The following is a 23395-nucleotide window of genomic DNA, read 5'->3' on the forward strand; positions in this document are numbered from 1 at the left end:
ACATAGCTAAACAAATAGACGGAAACAACTTAAAGCCGGCCTGAACATGTCACCTATACGCTGCCGCCCTGGCTTCTTCCCATTGCAGAGCAAAAAAACCCAAAAAGAAACCCTTCAAGGGAGCGGAACCAGAGGGGGGGGGGTGGGGGGAAGTTCATCATGAGGCCAGGCGGCGAGAGGAGGCGGCCGGGTGTCACCGCGCAGGCACCGCCGCGGACTTCTGGGGACAGCCCGGGCGCCGCCGGCCGGGGCAGGATGTGAGCTCACGGCGCCGCCCCTTCCCCGCCCGCCCGGCGGTGCCGGTTCCGCCGCCCCGAGTCCCGCCTCGCTCCCTCTCACCGCCTCCGGGGCCGGGGGTCCCGGCTCCGCCTGGGCCGGTGAGTGCTGCGGGGGGACCCGCGCCCCTGGGGCCGGCCCGGGCGGCCGGGCCTGGGCAGCGGCGGCGGCCGGGCCCGCTCGGGGCGGGGAGCGCGGCCCGCGGGCCCGGGCCGCGGGGCGGACCCGGGGCTGCGTGAGATCCGCGCTGTGCTTGTCCGCAGGCAGAGCCCCGGCGCGGTGCCCGCGGAGGAGGTGCCGCCATGGGGAACCAGCTGGCTGGCATCGCCCCCTCGCAGATCCTCTCGGTGGACAGCTACTTCTCGGACATCCACGACTTCGAGTACGACAAGAGCCTGGGCAGCACCCGCTTCTTCAAGGTGGCCCGAGCCAAGCACCGGGAGGGGCTGGTGGTCGTGAAGGTGTTTGCCATTCAGGATCCCACCTTACCCCTGACGAGCTACAAGCAGGAGCTGGAGGAGCTGAAGATAAGGTTACACTCGGCACAGAACTGCCTCCCCTTCCAGAAAGCCACCCTGTCCGAGAAGGCCGCCATGCTTTTCAGACAGTACGTACGGGACAACCTTTATGACCGAATTAGTACCAGGCCGTTCCTGAACAACATCGAGAAAAGGTGGATCGCTTTCCAGATCCTCACTGCGGTGGACCAAGCGCACAAATCTGGAGTCCGCCACGGTGATATTAAAACAGAGAACATCATGGTGACCAGCTGGAACTGGGTTCTTCTGACTGACTTTGCCAGTTTTAAACCAACTTACCTTCCTGAAGACAATCCTGCTGACTTCAATTATTTCTTTGACACATCCCGGAGGAGAACGTGTTACATCGCTCCCGAGCGCTTTGTCGATGGCAGCATGTTTGCCACGGAGCTGGAAAACATGCGGGACCCTTCCACTCCTTTAGTTGACTTGGCAAATAGCAATCAGCGAACAAGAGGGGAGTTAAAACGTGCAATGGATATCTTTTCTGCAGGTACTTGGAGCTATCAGGTGTTGTTTCTGACTAATGCAGTGCAGAAGAACTTTACTGGGTTTTTTTGATTCCTTTTTTTTCTTTTCTTACAGCAGGCTTGGAGAGCAGCATGTTAAAAACTTGTGTATTTTAAGCATAAAGACCCAAAACTTTTTCATTCACAGAAAAGTACAAAGACAACATAGTAGGCTACATAATTTAAGTGTATTGCTATTATCTGAGGAGAGAAATCACAAACTATTCTGTTATGGCTGACCTATGGTCTAGGAAAGAGGTGGTTCTTCAAGGCACAGTCCATCATCTTCTGTTGGCAGAGAAGCATGTGCCTCATGGGGCCTGAGAGGAGAACCCAGTCCGTAGTCCAGCTCTGGGGGGACTGACACAGCTTTCAGGGTAATTTGGCAATACTGGCTGTAGAAGCCCCTTTTTTTTATTTTTCCCACAGGCACAAAGTGGGAGCAAAGTCCTGTTATGGTCCCACTCACAAATACTAGTTAAGAGTTTGACTGTGGGAGACTGCCTTGAGTCTTGGCCTTGTCTTAAAAGTCATGAGTTTAGCTCTTTTTTGGGTTTTTTTCTCCCTGTAAAGTGATTGAAAATTAATTTGAAGGAAATGGTTACAGGCTGCTCTTATGGCCATACTTCCAGGGCACTCCACTGATAAAGCAGACTATTGGGAGCAAACTGCAGGAGCAGGTTCTTTGAAGAGAGACTTGTGTCATGTACACAATACTGGGGGTCTGGTTTTGGCAATCATGTGTGAGTGAATATATGCTGTTCCTCAGCATCATCTGTAGGAGCAGAAGTTATTCCTTTACCTTTTGTAAAAAGGCTGCTTAATTTTGACCTACTACCCACCCATACTGACTTACTACACTCTTCTTCCACATGACAGTGATGTGGGTTCCTTTTCTAGTGATGGATTTTCCAGCTGGCAGGTGGCTGAAGTCACTGCCTCATGTTTTCTAATTGCAAAGTCCTCTGCTGTTGACATGCTTGAAATAAATTACTTGGAACAGATTTCAGGGATCAAGTATAAAAGCCAGGTTTTGGAGCTTGAGATGTTATCTCCTTTCTGGAAATTGATTTGGCAACTCCTTTTTAATTGAGCAAAGATTTGTTTAGGGTTTGTTCTTGTCTGCATATAGAAAACAAAGTTCAAGTGTCTGTTTATAATCCTCTGACATCTTTGACTCCTTTTTTTCTTTCTGTCCCAGGTTGTGTAATAGCAGAGCTCTTCACAGAAGGTGTACCCTTGTTTGATTTATCTCAGCTTTTGGCATACAGAAATGGCCTCTTTTCCCCTGATCAAGTCCTAAACAAAATTGAAGACCGCAGTATCAGAGAACTGGTAAGGACAGGCTACAGAATTAGAACCATCCGTGTGTTCTGTTTGCAGTTTATTTCACCTACTTCGGTGACAGATTGCTTATTGTTTGGGTTTGGGTTTTGATGTTTTTGTATTACAAATGTCTAAACCTTTGATCTTTCTCTTCCTTACTTCTGCCTTTCTCAAGGTCACTCAGATGATCCATCGAGAGCCAGATAAACGTCTAGCAGCTGAAGATTATTTGAAACAGCAACGTAACAATGCATTTCCTGAAATATTTTACACTTTCCTTCAGCCTTACATGGCCCAGTTTGCCAAGGAAACGTTTGTGTCAGCAGATGAGCGTATATTGGTCATACGTAAAGATCTGGACAACATCATTCACAATCTCTGTGGGCATGATCGCACAGAGAAGGCCGAGGGAGAGACAAAAGAGAATGGGCTGGTTATTCTAGTGTCTGTGATAACTTCCTGTTTACAGACTCTCAAGTACTGTGATTCAAAACTGGCTGCTTTGGAGCTGATTCTTCATTTAGCACCAAGATTAAGTGTAGAGATTCTTCTGGATCGTATTACTCCTTATCTGTTACATTTCAGCAACGACTCTGTGCCCAGGGTGAGGGCAGAATCAGTGAGGACACTAACTAAAGTTCTTGCTCTCGTCAAAGAGGTGCCACGCAATGATATTAACATTTACCCAGAATACATTCTGCCAGGCATTGCACACTTGGCCCAGGATGAAGCCACCATCGTCAGACTTGCATATGCTGGTAAGAGGACATCCAGTCAAAACTCCAAATCTTGAGCTTTTCTGTGTTCTCTTAACAGTTTCTGTTAGTAAAACTCACCAGAAGTCTCACATGTGACTGCAGGTATGACACCTGTAGTCCCATTTCATTAGCTCTGATTGTTTCCATAAAATGGCCTAATGGAACTGAATAAATAAGAAACTGACTTAAAAACATCAGTGTGTTGCTGGGCTGCAGAGCTATTTTCCAACAACATGATATCTGATATGCAGGGGCTGAAATTAGATTATTTGCTCTGTAATAAACTATAACAGATGTTTTCTGTAGATGTTAGTCAGATGTGTGAGTTCTGCACAGTTCAGGAAGAAGCTTTGTAGTTATGCCCATGTTTGCTATTTACTGTGTGCTCTTATTTGCTATGACTAGCACATTTTCATTGGGTTTTGGGGTTTTTTTAGTTGAAAAGGTGAGGTGATTTTTTTCTTTCGTTTACTCAGTAAACGGATAAAAATAATTATTGAAGACTTTGTATGCTTAATGAATAGAACCAATTGTTTGTGGTCACCGTGATCAATTTAAATTTCAAATACATTAATGTATTGAAAGGTAGTCTAACTGGGTTAATTTCTGTTACTATAGTACACTTTTGGAAGTGGTCAGACCGGTGACTTAAGAGTATTTGGCCTGGGCTGTGGACAAAGCTCCTTTGGCACGTTGCTGTTGATTTGGATGACACTCAGAATGGCTGCTTAAGTGGGACTTCTGCCTTGATGTTATTGTTCCTGTGCCAGCAGTGGCTGACCCATATAATGCAGCCTGAGTTGCTTCAGCAGCTTCCAAATGGTGCAGAACGGTGCCAAATCGTCTGGATAGATACCCTGACAAATGTTCTAAAAGTGGATTCCAGGGTAACAAGTTGTTATTCCCTAGGATACATGTCCTGGTGTGGTGGTTTGTTGTTATTTTGTTGCAGTCTACTATGTGGCAATGTTAGTTAATTCAGGCTATTTGGCCTTTACCTTCTATCAAATTGTGTAGTTGCTAATTGGGCTTGTTCTAGAAGAATTAAAGTAGCCATTGTTACACTTAATATCATTAGGATTTTTCCACTTGTTTACATGACAAAAGTACTGTGTGATTTGATGTACTTTGGTAGCTTTGCTGGGAGTCAACAGAAGTGGGTTGACCAGAGCATCCTCCGTAATTTCAGTCCTGTTTGTCCATCGTGACTGGTGTTGTCAGTGGCTGTAATCTCTCTTCAGGGGGATCATCAGACTGATGTAAATTGGCAAAGTGGAACAATTCTTAACCTAAATATTTTCCTTTGCAGAAAACATAGCATTATTGGCAGAAACAGCTCTGAGATTTCTGGAGTTAGTACAGCTGAAAAATCTGAATATGGAAAATGAACCAAATGGTGAAGAAATGGATGAAACATCCCACCCTAGTGATAACTATGACACAGGTAATGTCACTTTTTGCCTGCTTATAATAGCAAATCGTGGGCCAAAGCTCCTAGGTAGCACTGATCAATCTCATCTCTCAAAGCTTAGCCTTCTTATTAAATAGGAAAAAGGTTTTGCCTTGACCAGTATCAAAGTGTGTGACAGCTTCCTGCAGAGACACCTCTGCTCTGAATGTTGCGAAAGACAAAAAAGTATATAAATGAGCATATTTTTCTTCTCCAGAGATTCTCAAGGTATTTGACTGTGATGCTGGTTGCTTGGTTGCATATCCAGCTTCACTTCCAGCTTATCTCATAAACAAGACAGCTGCAAAAACACACCTGCGTTCCAAATACTGCTTCTGTTGGAGTGGGAAGTAGCATAAGCTTTGGAAAACCTGTCAAATTCTAGTATAGTCATTGCACTGTATTTTTCATTCTTCCTTTTCTGTCCCTGTGCTTCACAATTCTTGTCTGTTTGCCTGGCAATACTAAATGTGTGGATGCCATTTGGCAGTAACATTACTGTAACATTGTATTATAACTAGCACAGAGAATTAATTAAAATGCTAAGGATGGATTTTCTTTTCCTTTCTCTTTGTAAAGACACATGGTAATAAGTGACCTGTGTGCAATCTCCAGTGCCTTTTAGTGTTGCATAAATTCCCAGAAGAATGCTGGGCAAATCTAAGCTGGGAAGAGTTTGTGGTTAAAAACTGTCATTTCTCTTCTGGGCTAAGTAGAGCAATCTGTGACTAATCAGAGTTGGTAAACATCCTGCACATATTCCATTAGGGGAAAAGGCAATTATCTCTAAACTAGTTGCAGGACGATACTTTAAAATAAAACAGCAACAAATCTACTAAAACCAAATATAAAAGATCTTCTTCAAATTCCTTCATGTAAGTTGTGGGGTGCTCAGAATTGCTGAGGAGTGAGAGAGGAAGCTCCATCATTTGGGCTGTGTTTCTAAGAAATGCCGTCCCTTATCTCTTGAGATACTTCCTTCATCTCCAAGCTAACACAAAGAAGAAAGAAGCTTGAGTAGTTCTGTTCTTTTCACCCTTTTTGAAACCAAGCATGAGAAATTTGAACCCAGGAGGCGGATTTTTCATGTAGCTGATAGACAGGGTCATGATAGAAAGCAAATTAGCCGGACTTCTGACTGCAGGCGAATGATAATCACCCCTCAAAACTGGTGCAGCAGTAGCTGAAATTTTTGTGTTGCTTGTTTGCGATCCTGCCTTGTAGTTTTCAATAATATGCAGTGCATTAACAATCTGTTACTTCCATTTTAAAGAAATACTTTTTTTAATTGCATCATGAAGTAGAAGCCATAGGCAAGGTCATCTTCAAATTTTTCATCAGTATTGTTAGATTAACTGCAGAAATTTATTGAAATTGGAAGCAGTCACTTTTTGAAGTGTTCTTATATTTCTCTCTGTATGCTTAATGGAGTGAATCTATCTGCCTAAATAAAAACATAGTCTTGATCTGTTGTCAGTTCACAAATTTTGAAATTCATAGTCAAATAAACCTATCAAACCAAAATTGCCTTGCAGCATTTTGTTTACTGTGGTAATGTTGCTGCTGACTCATTCTGATGCTTCTTCACATCTGCATATCACTGATATGTATAAAATGAGTGGAATCATCTTAGTGAAAGTTGCAACAAGTTTAGAATAAATTGATCTGGGTAAAAATGTCTCATATTTCTCTACTCTTTGACTTCGTCACCACCTCATGCTTAGCCTGAAGTCTTTGGTAAGCCCTTGTTGGAACTGTTGAGGTTCTGTTGCATTGCCAGTTTTACCGAGTCGGGTGTTGTTCAGGGTGATCTATCACTATAATTACTTTAGCAGCAGGTGGTACACCTGCACACACTGTTTCTCCTCAGCCAAAATGTTCATCCTGTTGTCCCTTGCAGAGTTGCAAGCCTTGCATGAAATGGTCCAGCAGAAAGTTGTGACTTTGCTAAGTGACCCAGAGAATATTGTGAAACAGACACTGATGGAAAATGGAATAACACGTCTGTGTGTCTTTTTTGGACGTCAAAAAGCCAATGATGTTCTTCTGTCTCATATGATCACTTTCTTAAATGACAAGAATGACTGGCATCTTCGAGGAGCTTTCTTTGACAGCATTGTTGGTAAGTGTTTGGTTTTGGCCATACAGAGTGGAAAGAAAATAAATAAATTAACAGTTTCCAGGATATGAAAAAATAAGTCATAAAAGGACATAAAAGTCCTTTCTTATAAAGATTTCTAGAATTTATAAGAAAAGATTTTTCTGAATTATTGGGTGGGAATGTTTCATTAGGGAATGAAGATGAAACAATGTAGATACAAATGTATACTTCTTTTAGCCCAAATATTTAATACAAATGCAACTGAGGCATTTAAGTGTAGGGTAGATTAACATTGAAAAATTGGAATTTAAATGCTCTTTTTCTTCTTTGAGTATCTGCTACAGCCACTAACTTAAAAAGCTAAATTGTGGCAAGTGATTACTAGGATTTCTGCAAGCTCTATAGTAGATGCATCACTTCACATGTGCACATCATCCCATTCACTTCAGTAGATCTGTTCATGTGATGAAAATTAGGCATTGGTATATGCTGAAGTTACAACTGGAAAAGTTTTTGTAATGCCTTAAAGCATCACCTGAAGATTCCTGTTACTTCAGAATACTTCATAACAATTAAAAGAATCTTACCAATAATGACATCAGCTGTTAAGTATATCTGTCCTCCGTGTATGTTGGAAATCCACATGACCTATTGCTGACAGTCAGTGCTCAGGATTTGTGGGTCAAGAAAACTTTCCCAAGTGCGGTTCCTGAGAGCAAAAATGGTGCTTAGGTGCATGGCAGGAAAAACAATCATGATCAAACTTTCAAGGGGGCCATTATGGTGGCTACACATTCCATTGTAACTGGAAGCCACAAATTCTGTGCTGGCAAACTGCCAAGAAGTGATATTGAAAACTTACCAGAAATTGTTCAGAAGGAGCAATGGAACAGCCGAAGCACAGGTCCGAGTGTCCTGGCCTCTCGCAAAAGACGTAGAGCCATGTGAGGCAATTAAAAGTGATGTAACAATTAAAAGACATGTAACCTATGTTTTTAACTCCTCTCCCAGGGTCCATTCAAAACATCCACAGAAGAATTCAGATTAAGTTCTAAAGTTATATTTTTATTTTACTTGAGGCATTTGCACATCTTTAGAACTGAGCTTTTCAACTGGTATTTAAATAAGTGCAGGCACTACTGCCTGTGGCTGTGAGCAGATGCCCTCCTGTAGCAGTGGTACTGAGGGTATTTCTCTTTCTAGTGCTGTTTCTCTCTCTTTCCTCCCTTCCTTTTAGCAAGGGGTTGCAAAGTCCACCATTAAGACATGAACAGGTATCTTGATTATTACCTTATTAGATTAGAAGTGATAAAGTTATTTTATGTTTATTCTCAATTCTGATAGGAAGACAGAGTTTTCTGGTGTTTATCAGTTTGGTTTGGATTTTTATATTATTTTTATGTTTCAGGTGTTGCTGCTTATGTTGGCTGGCAAAGCTCATCAATACTCAAACCTCTGCTTCAGCAAGGTCTCAGTGATGCTGAAGAATTTGTCATTTATAAAGCCCTCAATGCTCTTACTTGTATGTGCCAGCTGGGGCTCTTGCAAAAGCCCCATATTTATGAGTTTGCTTGTGATATAGGTAAGTTGAAATACTGGAGAATACCCTGTTTTCCTAGTAAAGAAAAGAAATCTCAGTACTACATAAAGCTCCACTGTCAGGTTAGCTGTCCAGAATACAAACCTGTAGTTCTGTTTTAGAATCTAAACAAAATTGTGGTATGGACCTACTGCTAGTTGAACCATGTTTGTGCTCAGGACTCTAAAATAATAGTTTTACTGGAACGAATTGGATACATCTTGCCAGATTTTATATAGGGCAGCAGCAAAAAACACTCACTCCAAAAACTTTCTGCCCTAAGATCTTTCCTTGGTCTACATGGCAACCTGCTGTAAAGAAAAAGTCCTTGTTGCTTCTGGTAGTCCATCAGGCACATAATTTGCAAACACTTACACATTAGCCTTGGCAGATGAGAGAATTCAGACAATCATAATCCTTTCTTATTCTAATACCACAAAAAACGCATTAACTCAATATGCCCTTGGTTGCAGAGCTGGGGTCTCCTTCCTGATCAGGCTTATCAATTTAATTTAGATGTGCCCAAGATTTAGCAGCTATTTATGGGAAAAAAAAATCAAATGATCTTTTGAGATGTAGTCTGCTTCTTCTTAATGTTATAGTTTTACCAGTGCACTGAGAATTTGGAGCAGATGATCTGTGATTACATCTCTTGACTAGATACAGTTCCTTGACCTCAACTTCTTAAAGCCCACATAATTAGGGGGACTTCTGAGTCTCATAATCTCGTGATATAAGTAGTGACTCTTCAAGGAAGAGACAGAAAGCAGGAAGGAATAAAGTATTTACTTAAAAAGAAAAAAATAAATCACTGGTTTTAGGATTCACTGTAATTGTTAGAACAGGGTTGAGATTTATTTTTGGATTAGTCTCCGTTGCAAATCTGTAGTTGACAATTAGGGATTGAAATGAGCAAATAAGGAAAATATGCTTTTTGGCACGAGCAAGGAAATTGAGCAGCATGAGTACAGTGAAATCCATGAAATAATTTCCTCCATATGAATGTTTTAACCTTGGTGCTGTGGAAGAGAGAAGGCTCAGTTTGGGAGTAATTCTGTTGGAAGGAAATTACATCACAGGCTGCCGTATGCAGGATGATCTCTCTCCTATATGAATGATATATTTTAACAGCCTATTTTTCTTTCAGCACCCTTCCTGTGTCACCCTAATCTTTGGATATGTTATGGTGCAGTTGGATTTATCACTGTGGTGGCACAGTATTTGAATATTGCTGATGTCTATTGCAAGCTAATGCCATACCTCCATCCTTTTATCACGCAACCAATAATACAGGTAATACTTCCAGTAATATTAATGGGAATATGTCTGGACTAGCCATGATCCAAAAGTTTGTCTTGGCCGTGGTCCTGGCTAAAAGGACTATGTATACTTTTTTTTTTAAATTAATATTAGAGGCAATGTTAGTTTTTTTGATCTCTGCTGGCAGATTTATAGAATGGCCCTTGCATTCTGTGTTTTAAAGACTGTTGTCTCAAATTTGTTGCAAAATGCAAAACATTATACAAAGCCTAAAATCAGCAAGTATGTTTTTGGTTCAAGCCTTTTCTGCCTTGTTTATAGTCAAACTCTTGCAATATTGTACTAGTTTATAGGAGTTTAAAAAGGATGGAAAGTTGGCTGTGAAACAAGTTGGTTTATGTTCTGTGCTTTCATCTACAAGACCACTCTGTTAATTAGTGATTACTGTGCTTGTGATTTCACCAGAACCACTCCTGTGTTTCAGTGCTTTGCCAAGGGTCAGGGCATAATGCTCAGCATGAATTAATTAAGTTATTTACTATTAGTGCATGTCCAGGAATGACCTACATGATGCTGGTAGTATGATCATATAGGCATCTTTGCATACAACTTCAGGACCTGTAGATTACACCTCTCAGGTATTTTAATAGATAAAGAAGAAATAATTGCAGTATGTACTTTGAGAAATGCATCCTGTGTTTAACATTTTGTTGAAAACCTTGCAGATGAGAAATTCACTATAATTTTTCTGTGTTTACATGTTCTTTGTACAGTGTTTTAGTCATTGATTGGTAAATTTGTCTTGTTCACTTCCTGTGCCATATTAGTATATAAATCTTTTCTTTTTCATTTTAGTATTTAAATATTTTCTTTGCTATGCAACACTGTATTTAGCACATGAGTAGTGGGTAACATTAAGTTGGATTGTAATAGTAAGTCTTCATTCTGGACTCATTTTGAAGTTGTTTTTCTTGTAGATGGCAAGCTATGAGAAGTACTTGACAGGAAGGGAGGGGAAGAGAATGGAGAAAGTCTGACATGACCAACACAGATCTTATTTTCAAGAAAGGAGACAAGTTGAATCTAGATGATTTGTACAGGTTATATGGATATCATCATGTTGACTGGTCTGTTGTTTTGAATTGCAGGTAGACAAAGAAATAGTCCTGTTAAGTGTCCTTAAGGAGCCTGTCAGCCGTTCCATATTTGATTATGTCTTAAGATCAAAGGATATCACAAGCCTCTTCCGACACCTGCACTTGCGTCAGATGAAGAGAACCGGAGCTCTCTCTGAATGCCCACCCCCAGAGGACCCTGCCATTGCACAGCTCTTAAAGAAGCTTCTTTCACAAGTAATTGAGTTTTATTTGTACTTGAAAAGTCAGGCTTGAGAATCTTAGGCTCTGTACATTTCCACAAGCCCTGACCTTGCAGTTCCTTCTGTGAAGGACTGCCAGTCTGAGGTTCTGATCCCCCAAGCTGTTAACTTCACTGATTTCAGTATATGCTTGTGGGACAAGTTGTTCAGAGCTTAAAGATGTTTAAAAGATCTGCCAGATGTAGAGACATACAAATACCACCAAAGTCTTTAAAAAATGGCTGTAAGTCTCGAACTTCTGATGCATCCTTGATGTGGCAACATTACAGAGCATTGCTGGATTAAGTGCATTGTGCTGGATAAAGGAGTATGTATTTGTCAAAGTGCTAGACATGTGTGCCAAAAGGAAATGGATCTGGAAAGTCTTGAGAGTTATGTGTGAAGAGGGGAACGTAAAGAATCGCCCACCCAAAGTAGTGAGAACTGGGAAGAGAAAGGACTGTAGCTATGTGGGCTTTTTCTCCCACCATGGCATGTAGGCTGTAAGCATGGTCTAGGTGGCAGCTAAGCAGATTGCACCAGAGAATGATCCAGCATTCTTTTCTGCCCTTTCACTTTTCCTTGCCCCATTCCTTAGGAGGAAAGATATTCTTACACTGCAGTAGCTTACCTTATGTTTCATATGAGCAATGGACCGATGCTTTGCATTCTGGGAATGTGTTCTTCTGCACTTCTGAGCCAGTCATTAATTTTAGTGCTTCTTAAATCTTCATGCCTTGATGCATGTTATTGTTAAGAGAGAGTAATGTTACCTTTTCTTTTATTCTGTAGGGGATGACTGAGGAGGAAGAAGACAAACTGTTAGCACTGAAGGACTTTATGTTAAAATCTAATAAAGCTAAAGCCAATATTGTGGATCAGAGCCACCTGCATGATAGCAGTCACAAAGGGGTGATTGACTTGTCAGCTCTGGGAATAACTGGAAGACAAGTGGATCTTGTTAAAACAAAGCAGGATTCTGATGACAAACGTGGTTAGTATATTTTGTGATCTATATAGTTGAAGTATAGCCTTCCTTTCAGGGTGTTCTCAGTAAATCAGCCTACATGACTATCTCCGTCCTCACTGAGTTTGCAATAGGAAAATTACTGCTTCTGTTTGAAATGTGAGGTGATGAAATGTTCTCTGATCATTGAAAAATGGGGATTATTTTTTTCCTCTGAGAATATTTTAAATTATTTTGACTGCGTGTGCAGTTGTTCAGCTGATTGTGACAAACAGGACTGTAGTGACTCATGGCAACAGTGTAAATGTTGGAGGCTCCCTGTCTGCTCTGTGAAAATCCTGGGTGTTTTCGTGAGACAGCCTGAAGAAAACCAAAAAGTCCTCAGGCTGGCACAGAGGACTTGCCAACTGTTGCTCACCCATGTACATGTGTTTTGGCCCTAGGGTTCTTCAGCTTCTTATCGACTCCCATTTTACATTTTTTTACCTGCTCTTCTTTCAGCTCAAAAACCTCTTACATTTCCTTGTTCAGATGTGAAATCCACTTGCTGCTAACTATTCCAGTTCTCTATATCCTCAAAATTCTCATTTATCAGACAGTTTGAGCTTCCTCTTTACTGTCTCAAGCTTGTTATTCCCTCCTCTATTACATCACTGGTAGGTTCTGTGTTTTTACATATAGAAATACAGAAATATCTGTAAAACCTATAGCTATTAACATCTTATTTCCAGAATTAGGGAGTTTTGCATATAATTGTAAAGGAAAGTACAGAAGTGTAGGATTTTTCTTTTTTTTTTTTTTTTTCATCCTGGAATGAGGAGTCAACATGATTTGAAACACTGTATATGAACTCTATACTTGAAGTAATTTGTTTCACCCAAACCTGTTACCCTTAAAGTCTTTATGCCTTTTATCTTTTCTTCACTGTCTTTGTCCAAATTTAATTTTTTCCATGTTTTTTTTTTCTGTCTATATTTTACAGTTCTAAGTCACTCTAAAGGAATGCTGGAAATAAGTAAATTTCCTATTTAAAGAGATAATGTACTTGAATCTACAGGTGATATTGCAGTTATGATGGGAAACTGATTGTATATGACATCAACAGTGATTGTTGGTACTCATTCCAGGGTGGTTGGACTAAATAACCCAAACCCTTCCATGATTCTATAAGAAAAATTTATCATATGGTGGAGTGTAATGCAGCCTTCTAGATGTAAGCTTTAGCTCTAGTGAAGTGATTTATTACATGAGTCAGCTATAGGATCTAGAGGATGTGAACACAGGCAGGTGCTTGCTTTGGTTGCTCTCATAAATGCTGTCAGCTGATCTCCACAGCATAGCTGTAGGGTTTTCTCTGTAGCTAAATAACAATCTGGCATGTAAACATTAGACTTCCATGTAGTCTCAAAGTAGTGACAATCCTGAGTGAATGTTGTCATGGTAATGTTGGGGGTGTTTTGTTTTTTTCTTCTCCCACCTCCTCCTTCCCTCCCTCCCTCCAAACTCCTTACAGCTAGAAAGCATGTAAAGCAAGATTCAAATGTAAATGAAGAATGGAAAAGCATGTTTGGGTCCCTGGAGCCTACAAACATCTCCCAGCCAATATCCAAAGGACATGGGCAAACTACTGATCCTGAAGCCATCCAAGCAGGGAAGCCACTTCGTTCGGAGTCCTCAGCTGGCATTTCTGCCACTTTGTCATCCTCTCCACAGGTATACCTGCAAAATACTGTTTGCATCTTACCTGAAATGATTTAATTGTTTTAAAGTCAGGTGGGACTATAGGGATGTGATGTTCTTGTTTTGTTTGGGAGTTATTTGACACTGGCCATGCTGTTGGCTGGGGCCTTCTTCAGCAGAGTTGCTGACTTTCAAGTTCTTATTTTTAAAATAGGAATTGAGAGAGGACTGAAGTAAGTTTAGTCTCTTGAGCTTCACTAACAAATAGATGCTTTGCACAAAGAGATGAGGCTTTGTGGATTGGACAATTATTATGTAAACTTCTCTGGCAGGGAAGACTTTTCCTCAAATTGAATGCCCTGATACATGTTGTAAGGAAGAGACACCATGGTTTTAACTTGGAAATCACAGCAGTGTTTAGATATCCTGTACCTGTAATACTTAGTACTGGCTAGAGAAGGATAGGCTGGGAGCTCTGCAGGCCATGGAGGCATGTCTTGACACTGAACACTCTTTTCTGTTTGGCTTCTAGTTGGAGATTAACTTCTGCTAGCTTTAAATGAGAGTGTCTACCCTGAACTTAAGGGAAACACGTCATACTTTGGTTTTTAAAGCCTAATGTAAATGAATTTGAGAGCTAACCTTTAATTTTGTCAGTCTTGAGACCAATAACTGCCTCTGTAATAATCACATTACTAGGTGTGCACAGCACATTACCGTCCCTTTAGACAGAATATAGAACAGAGTAGGCAAACAAGGTAGAAAAAGAGAATGTTAATCTTTTATATAAATAATAATTTTCACTATTTTTAATTGTCTTAATGCAAGCACTATTTTTTCAAAATGCTAATTCATTGCTAATTGATTCAATGAAAAAGGGTTTTTTCCATTTTTATTCACTGTGTGTGACACAGAAATCTCATGAGGGGGATTTATCTGTGTGTAGAATGTAAGGCATATATTTTTAAGGGCTGATTTCCTACAGGCATCTGATGGAGCAGTTGTCCAGCCCAGGAAACCAACCCTGCAGGCCCTGAGTAGCACAATGTCCCCATCTGCACACCAGCTGCGTATCACCACCTGCAAAACTGAGCTGCAGCAGCTGATCCAGCAGAAGAGAGAGCAGTGTAATGCAGAGAGACTTGCCAAACAGATGATGGAGAATGCTGAGTGGGAGAGCAAGCCCCCACCTCCAGGTACATCACAGGCCACTGAGGTTATTAAATAGAGAAAATTTTAGAGATATATATATATATATAGATAGATATAGTTATAGATATAGATATGTATGTATATATATGTGTGTGTGTGTATATATATATATGTGTGTGTGTGTGTGTTTGTGTGCATAAATTTATATATATATATATATGTATAATTTGAGTCCAAATATCTTTTCAAGGAAAAAATGTAAAGGATGAGGAAAAGAGGAAATTCTTAGTTTAGGAAATGTGTTTACTGTACAGAGCACCTATGACCTAGTGTCTAATTTAGAATTGAGCAAGTAGGCTTTTGCCTTTAATGTTTAAAACGCCTTAACACTGTTTTCGGTGCCATCTGTGCTTTGCAGTTGTAATGAGTATATAGCTGTTAGTGGATGGATCTATGGGGACTTGCATGTTCCTGATTAGGTTGTGGTTGTGTTTTCCCTGTAGGATGGCGTCCCAAAGGGTTGTTGGTAGCTCATCTTCATGAACACAAGTCTGCTGTGAATCGCATTCGGGTCTCTGATGAGCACTCCATTTTTGCCACTTGCTCAAATGATGGCACAGTGAAGGTCTGGAACAGCCAAAAAATGGAAGGAAAAACCACTACAACCAGGTAGCTTAAAAACCTATGGTAGTTGGGTCTTCAATTTTAGAGTGAAAAATAAAGTAGAGCATGGAGCAAAATATGAATCACTTGTGGGTGTGCTGGAAATATCAATAAGGAGATATTTTAGTGTTCCTCTTGGCTTGCATCTAGAATATTACATTGCTGTTTCAATTAGTTAATAAAAGAAAAAATGCAAAGGGACTGCTTTGTAGCCGTAATAATTATAGGCTTTTTGATTTCATTTCTGTACATATATAAATATATTCTGCTGTTGTTGTTTAAAGCCAGCACTGGCTTTTTTGCTTTCTCATTTTTGAACAGCTAGAAAATGTTATTTTCAGACCTTTCTCAAGAGCCACTGGTTTTAAGTAGGTGTTTAAGAGAAGTCTTTTTTTTTTTTAAGTGCCACCAAAAATAACCTCTTTTTTCTCTCTCCCCATATTTCTCTCTGTACTGTTTAGATCAATTTTGACCTACTCTCGGATTGGAGGACATGTAAAGACACTTACATTTTGCCAAGGTTCACATTACTTGGCTATAGCTTCAGATAATGGTGCCATCCAGCTTCTTGGTATTGAAGCCTCAAAGCTCCCTAAATCTCCTAAAATTCATCCAATACAAAGCAGGTATGCACTTAAAGCAGTTAAATCTCACCACATACAGAGCTCAAGCTGTTACTATATTCCTCAGATAGATCTTTAAATTTAGAGTGTACTGGAAGGCTGTAATCCATGTTCTTATCCTGCTTCATAAAGAAGGGTTGAAAGGCAACTGTGCAGAGCTGACCATTCTTAGCTATAGGATATTTGTACTTCCTGTGTCAGTGAACACATTATGAGCTTGAAACAGCCATTCTGAATAGTTCTCAGTTTTTTTATTTATGTACTGGGATTGGTTAGTTCCTTTGTTACAATCTTAATACTTACAAAGTGATTTTGAAAGTTCTTTTGCAGTCATTAGATAAATGTTTACAGACATGCAGCATGTGATGTTGCCTAAGACCTGCAATTTTTCCTCTCAGGCTCTTAATGTGATAAGTTTGCAGAGATATGGGTAATGGGATAGTATGTAGGGAAGTCTTTGGGCTTAATTTAGCTCTTCCTTACCTCCATATGAGCAGTGTTTGAATATTTGACACTGAAGCTACAGTTTGATCTTCCAGTTTGAGTGAGAGGTATGTCCAGGCCTCAGAAAGTACTCACAGTACTGCTGGTGGGGTCTCACAAGAGTGGAGCAGAGAGAGGGAGAATCACCTCCCACAACCTGCTGCCCATACTTTTGATTCTTCTGTTGTGGGTGGCTTTTTTGGCTGTGAGCAGACATTGCTGGATCATGCTGAGCTTCTCATCAGCCAACACTCCCAAGTCTTTTTGCTCAGGGCTGCTCTCAATATATTCTCAACCCAGCCTGTATTTGTGCTTGGGATTGCCCTGGCCCAGGGCACAGAGCTGTGTTTATGTTTGCAAAGGGCTGCTGACAGCCTTGCAGGTCCTGTCAGTGGAGAGACTTGAGAGAGCATAAACATCCATTGTACTAAATTCAGAAAGCTGTTTCTGGCAGATGCCTTGAGAAGTGACACAAAGAGGAAAAAGCTGCTCAGCATAAGCTGTGGGAAGGAGTCTTAAACTTGGAGGGAGTCATACCTGTGCCTAAATTAGTTGATTATTTTAACCCAGGTCATTAGATCTGAAGGATGATGGCTGTGTGGTAGACATTCATCACTTCAATTCAGGAGCCCAGTCAGTACTGGCTTATGGAACAGTTAATGGATCTCTGGTTGGATGGGATTTGCGATCCAGCAGCAATGCTTGGACGCTTAAACACGATTTGAAGTTAGGCCTCATAACTTCATTTGCTGTGGACATACACCAGTGCTGGCTGTGTATTGGTAAGTCTGTATTTCTTGTTAGTTTCCCTCTCTTCCCTGCCCTCCTCTTCTTTATGGTTTTCTCTTACAGTAACTACAGCTCAAGCTTTTGCTTGATCTGATTTTACTAGCATCTGCTTTTCTCAAACAAGAGGAGAGAAATATCTTCTCATCTCTTTTTGAGAAGCATTCTGCCTGCTAAGAACTTGAGGCTGAAGGCCATCTCCCTAGGACAAAGATGGGGACAAAAACTCATATATTTATCCCTTTGACTAAGGGGAGCTTTTTCTCACCAGGAACGAGCAATGGTACCATGGCATGCTGGGACATGAGGTTTCAGTTGCCTATCTCCAGCCACTCTCATCCTTCCAAGGCACGAATCAGACGCCTGCTCATGCATCCTGTCTATCAGTCCTGGGTAATAGCAGGTAAAAGATATCTTAAACTTACCTCACAATTACCAGAGGCTGTGATTAAAGCAGGTTTTTTTTCAGCTTCTGCTTCAAGCCCTGGTGGAGAGTTGAAAAGAAAAACAGTAGGGTTTAGCCATTGTCAAAATGACAGCGTTTACAATTCTCATCTTCTGAGCATTGCAACTCTCATGAGGGGCCCTCCCTGTGTGTTGTCTACCCTATCCCTCTTTAAGGACAAAATGTTACAAAATATTAAATTCAAACTCATGACATACATTGAAGCTGATGGGAAATCTGCTGCCACCTTCTGTAGAGCAGAGATTGAATTCCAATTCCCCCTTCAAACTAAGCCAGCTGTGTCATGGATTAGAATTTTTGGAAATCTCCAAGATTCTTCATCTGACACACTTACAGCTGCTTCATCCTTACTGCATGTGGCACTGTCATAGACTTTTATATGTTTGTGTCAGGAACACATTCTGAAATGGACAAGTACCTTAAACTAATCTTAAATAACAAAATTTATCAAGTTGCTGTAAAACGAGAGTAGTTTGAGTTTCATATTTTACTTGCTTTAAGGCTTCACTTTCTATTTTGAGTTATTAACCACCCTGGGAGATAAAACAAATTCCTTGAAAAAACATACAAATAAAGCAAGTTTCACTGTGCTTTCTAGTTTGTTTCCTCCCTGTGAAAGACTAAAGGAATGACAGAGTTCATAATTTTGGATTATTATTAAAAAGGCCTTGCCTGCTAGGTTGCTGCCAGGCTTGTAAGCAATCCCTTGAAGAGAATTCTTTACCTGTCCGCATGAGTGTGTAAGTTCCTTGTGACTACTGAACTTTGTAACTTTGGATTGTTTTCTTACCTGCATAGGAGTGTTCTCCAAAGTCCCTGATGACTATGCTGAACAAACCATCTATCCTTCATAAAGAAGGCTGAGAAGTTATCTAGGGAGGAAACTGAGGGTTTTATTCATTTTTAAAAGGGTTGGGAATTAAATCAGGTTTCCTTTAAACACTTTTAAATCAGGCACTTTTAATTATAGTGAAGCTGCTTTCAAGCAGTAAAACCAAAGTACTAAAGCAAGACTTACACAATTGCTGCAGGGAGCAAACAGAGAGTGTCCCCTATGGCATACCCTCTATGTGATGTTAGTAGAGCAAACAGCAAGAGCCAACCAACCTGTTTTGTACTTTTTGCACTGGTTTTATCTTTCCTGTAGCTGTTCAAGGCAACAATGAAGTCTCCATGTGGGATATGGAAACTGGTGATCGACGCTTCACTCTGTGGGCCAGCAGTGCACCACCTCTTTCAGAACTGCAGGTCTGGTCTCTTTCTTTTCCAGTTTCTGTTGTGTAGCCAGGGTTAGAACAACCTTAGACTCCATGCTGTGCATCAGTACAGAATTTGCCCTGGGATTCATTTTGGCACCATATCTGTTTTACTTGTCAGAATTAAATGCCCTTTGTAAAACAGTGGTGTAACCTAAATCTTCGTTGGTACCTTCCACTGTCTATGGAATGTACTTGTAATACTCGCTTGTTATACCCAGCCATGTTCTTACAAAACCAGTGAGCTGGTTAAGCTTGTAAAGATTATGAGAAAGCCAAAGTTCATGGTGTAGCATCTTGTAGTTTTTTTTTACTTGCTGTTCCCAGGGCAATGCATACTTCTGTGAGTATCTGCTCTTTTACACCTTCTTTCTGTGATATAATACCACTGCTACACTTAACTGCTAGTTTAAAGCATGAAGTGGTTCTTCTTCAAGGACTTAATTGCGAAAGGAGCAATCTGGAATATCGTTCACTAATCCATAGACAAAAATTACCACAGCTGTTTCTATAAATGTTGTAAATGCCTATCTGGAATCTACTTAAATCTAAGTTTGTACGTACTATAAGGATTGCAGGTTCATTTCAGTTCTGCCCTTTTTTACACAGGGACCTCCATGGTCTAAGATAGTTTTCTTTTGTATATCTGTCCCATAATGCCTTCATAGCCTAAAAATTTAAGGTTGCCTGCCTGATTCTTTTAAAAATAATCTCTCATCATTGAGAATGCAATTTCCAAGATTCAAAAAAAAAAGAGGATTATGGAGGGTTAATTCTGTTGTATTGCTCTGTAAAGTGTAAGGGAGCAGTTTACATTAATATATTAAGATGTGGCCCATTAAAGTGACTTGGCATTTGCCAGAAAGATTTGGAGACAGGGTGGATGAATGTGGCAAGGAATGCATTCCCTTTCTGAAGCATGGTGACAGCTATTGTTGATAAGTTATTTTTATATATCCTTTTTTCCTGCTAGCCTTCTCCTCACAGCATCCACGGAATATACTGTAGTCCAGCTTCTGGTAATCCCATATTACTGACAGCAGGCTCGGACATGAAAATAAGGTAATCAAACTAAACAACTTCCTTGTTTGTCACTCTCCCCTCCACCCCTGCTGGTGTACTAAATTTTGCCAGGTGTTGCCTAAGTAATCTCTAAGAAGCCAAAGCAATACTACTGAACATGTATTCATTAGTAAACATCAGTGAGCTGAGGAAATTGTTCTCAGCAAAAGGACTGCAGAACTTGATGCTTCTCTGAAACATGATGTGTACTCTGAAACACAGTGTGTCTTTCTGTAAAATTCTTCATGGGCTCCATGACAAATACCAAAAAATAACTCATATGTGAGCTTAGCATGAGTGTAAATTTCTCTGCATCACTCCCTTCCACTACGTGTACAATAGCATTTGTGCCCACTCGTTTTCATCATAAGAGCAAGACCACTTTTAAGCAGCTGTTTTAAGCTGATGGAATTGAACATCTCACCTTGATTTTGTTTCTTCATGTTTAGGTTTTGGGATCTAGCCTACCCTGAGAGATCATATGTTGTTGCTGGAAGTTCTAATTGCCCATCTGTTTCCTACTACAGGAAGATAATTGAGGGCACAGAGGTGGTTCAGGTATTTTGCTTCGTCTGATAGACACCTATTCTTGCCTTTGGATGGCCCTATGGATTGTACTTTTTGCATGATGTCTTCAATTGTAACTCGCCCACTCTTACTTTTTGTGGATGGTGTCAGCATTCCATTTTTTTGGCAGTCGGGAAGAAGCTACTTTAAAAGAAAAACATTATTTGTTTTTGACAGAATTGGGCTCAACAAATATTACTTACATGCAGAACCCAGAGTCATATGTTCCTTTTGGGATATTGAAATTTAGACTTTTAATACTTTTGGCTTTGATCAGTGTTTGGAATGTCTTTTGTGTAGGACCTTAGCATGTGAGATGTACTGGCACCAGGATAATACAGTAGCTGCATGCTGAAGTTTTTGTTACATCCTTCCCAGTGACTTCGGGAGCTGACAGTGTTGCAAGTTGTTAAATAGCACAATGTTTTGTGTCAGTTCAACAAATTGAGTGCTATTTCAAAGGTGATTGAAACAAGTCAGTAGGGGTCTACTCAACGCACTGTTTTTTAATGTTTCTTCTCAAACTTCTAAATTACATTAATGCTATTGAAGCAGTTTTTATAAACGCTTTGAGAATACAGGATGTATGTGTTCCTATAACTTTTTTCCCCCCGTTGGAATATCAAATCTTAGTGTCATTGAAATAAATATGAGAAAAATCCCCATTGTTTACCTAATCAAAGAGCTGTAAAGTCAGTTCAGATTAGAAAAGAAATCAAAGAGTAATCCTGAGAAAACTGTCAAAGGGTGTGAGGTGGTATATTTGAGTATTTTTGTTTGATTGGCTTTTTGATGGAAGAGGTTTTGCAGTCGTCTTACACCGACAACCTAGTATGGATGACAGTCTCTCTTTGAAAATGCTCACCCTTCTCTAAATAGTATTTCTCACTTTGTTTTTATACAGGAAATTCAGAACAAGCAAAAGATGGGGCCCACTGATGAGACCCCTCGGAAGGGTCCAGAGTCTCTCCCAGTTGGGCATCATGATATTATCACTGATATCGCAACGTTCCAGACCACACAAGGGTTTATAGTTACTGCGTCAAGGGATGGGATTGTTAAAGTGTGGAAATAAAAATTGTACTAATATATATAATATGTAAATATTTGTAATAAAGAAATAGTGTTATAATGAAGTTTTCAAGGACTGTTTCCAGTTAATGGAATGGACTGGACTTTAAAAACTATAAAAGCAATGATAAAATCAGTTACCTGTATCCTACCACCCTGTTGGCACTTCCTAATCACTTCCTATATTAAAGCTTTTAGTATCCATAGCATTTCCTTGAAATAGCAGGGAATCTATGAAGTCACTTAGCTTGGTTTTGACTACATTGTTCTTCAAGAACCTTTCAAAGAGTTATTTAAGGAGTCCCACATGACACATTCTAAATGTACACAAAGCAAAGAGCTGGTGTCTAACTGCTCCTGTGTTGAATCTGAGAAATGAAATAAGAACCAGTGCACTGATGTCCCTGTACATTCTAATAACTATAATAAAGTCCACTTGAGCTTCCCTGTTTGGTACTTGGGTTTCTTTACATCCGTGGTTCCGCTGCAGTGATTCCACAGTCTCAGCTGGCAGAGCCATTGGGCTGTGAATTGTCATTTGAGATCATCTTAGCATTGTGTCAATCCTCAGCTGTCCTTTTACAGTTGTGTCTTTGCTCCTCAACTGTGCCTTGCATCCAGCTTGCTTTAAACTTGGGTCTAAAGCTAAGCTCTGCTGTCCTGGGAACCTAAAGGAGCACCACCAGGACGGTCTTCTCTGTCAGTGTGGATGTCAAAAATAGCCAAAACATGGCTTTCAGCAGGAAGTACTTTTTCATCATGGAATGTTCACGTGAGAGGCAGTTCTAAATGTCAGACGGGGGCAGTAAATGTTCTGACCACCCTTCCACTATCTGATCCAATTCTTCAGATTTCCAAATCCTTTTCAGACTTAAACTTTACTTACATTCCTTACCTGCAGTTCCAGGTACTACTTTTCCCCCTAAAAGAGGTGATTGACCCCCCTCTGCGTGGATGCACTCAGAAGGTCACTGACAACAAGCAACACTAATTTGACATGTGTTTCTTGAGTGTAGCTGGAAAAAAATGGAAGCCTATTTCTCTACAGAGTATCTGATAGAAGCAAGGAATGCTCTTAACATGTGAACTGGGTTCTTTGAAGAGACAACACATGAAATAATGACTTGTTTAAAAAATCTCAGAATTCAATGGAAAAAGACTGCCTGCTTTTCCCTAGTGAGTGCATTACTTGGATAATTTAGTGTAGTAGACATTGCCCCAAGTGTAACAAAAGAGGAAATGGGCTCAAGAACAGTGTGACATTTCTTTGCAGACCTTGTCATTGCTGCTCCCTGTTATGCTGAATAAAGTTTTTCTTGGCTTTGTATAGAGGAGCTGGTGCTGTCCCTTTATGTTGTATGAATTTGGAAATAAGGAAGGTTTTCTCAGTCCATTTGTATCACAGAGCAGCAAGGAAGAGGGTGGTAAGTCAAGCTTGTTCTGCTATATCCATTTGGTGTACAG

At 40.3% G+C, this 23395-nt stretch overlaps 1 protein-coding gene across 1 annotated transcript; it reads left to right on the forward strand.

Moving 5' to 3' along the window:
- The first annotated feature begins 282 nt into the window (after nucleotides 1–282).
- PIK3R4 (phosphoinositide-3-kinase regulatory subunit 4) lies at nucleotides 283–22140 on the forward strand. The gene is made up of 20 exons (XM_084212004.1): nucleotides 283–377; nucleotides 540–1308; nucleotides 2526–2659; nucleotides 2826–3408; nucleotides 4718–4852; nucleotides 6759–6980; nucleotides 8368–8541; nucleotides 9686–9831; nucleotides 10947–11150; nucleotides 11948–12149; nucleotides 13636–13835; nucleotides 14788–14998; nucleotides 15458–15623; nucleotides 16079–16243; nucleotides 17294–17505; nucleotides 17781–17912; nucleotides 19123–19223; nucleotides 20205–20293; nucleotides 20743–20851; nucleotides 21765–22140. Exons 2-20 carry the CDS (start codon nucleotides 579–581, stop codon nucleotides 21933–21935), a joined length of 4086 nt encoding a protein of 1361 aa, XP_084068130.1. The 5' UTR covers nucleotides 283–377; nucleotides 540–578; the 3' UTR covers nucleotides 21936–22140.
- The last annotated feature ends 1255 nt before the right edge of the window (nucleotides 22141–23395 follow it).

The sequence above is a fragment of the Fringilla coelebs genome, assembly GCF_963513975.1.
Source record: "Fringilla coelebs genome assembly, chromosome: 1".
Classification (NCBI taxonomy): domain Eukaryota; kingdom Metazoa; phylum Chordata; class Aves; order Passeriformes; family Fringillidae; genus Fringilla; species Fringilla coelebs.

Coding starts and splice junctions, on each gene's coding strand:
- PIK3R4 (XM_084212004.1), top strand. CDS start 579: ATGGGGAACCAGCTGGCTGGCATCGCCCCCTCGCAGATCCTCTCGGTG. Junction 6,981..8,367: donor TTTCTTTGACAGCATTGTTG/GTAAGTGTTTGG, acceptor TTTATGTTTCAG/GTGTTGCTGCTTATGTTGGC. Junction 15,624..16,078: donor GGAAAAACCACTACAACCAG/GTAGCTTAAAAA, acceptor TGTACTGTTTAG/ATCAATTTTGACCTACTCTC.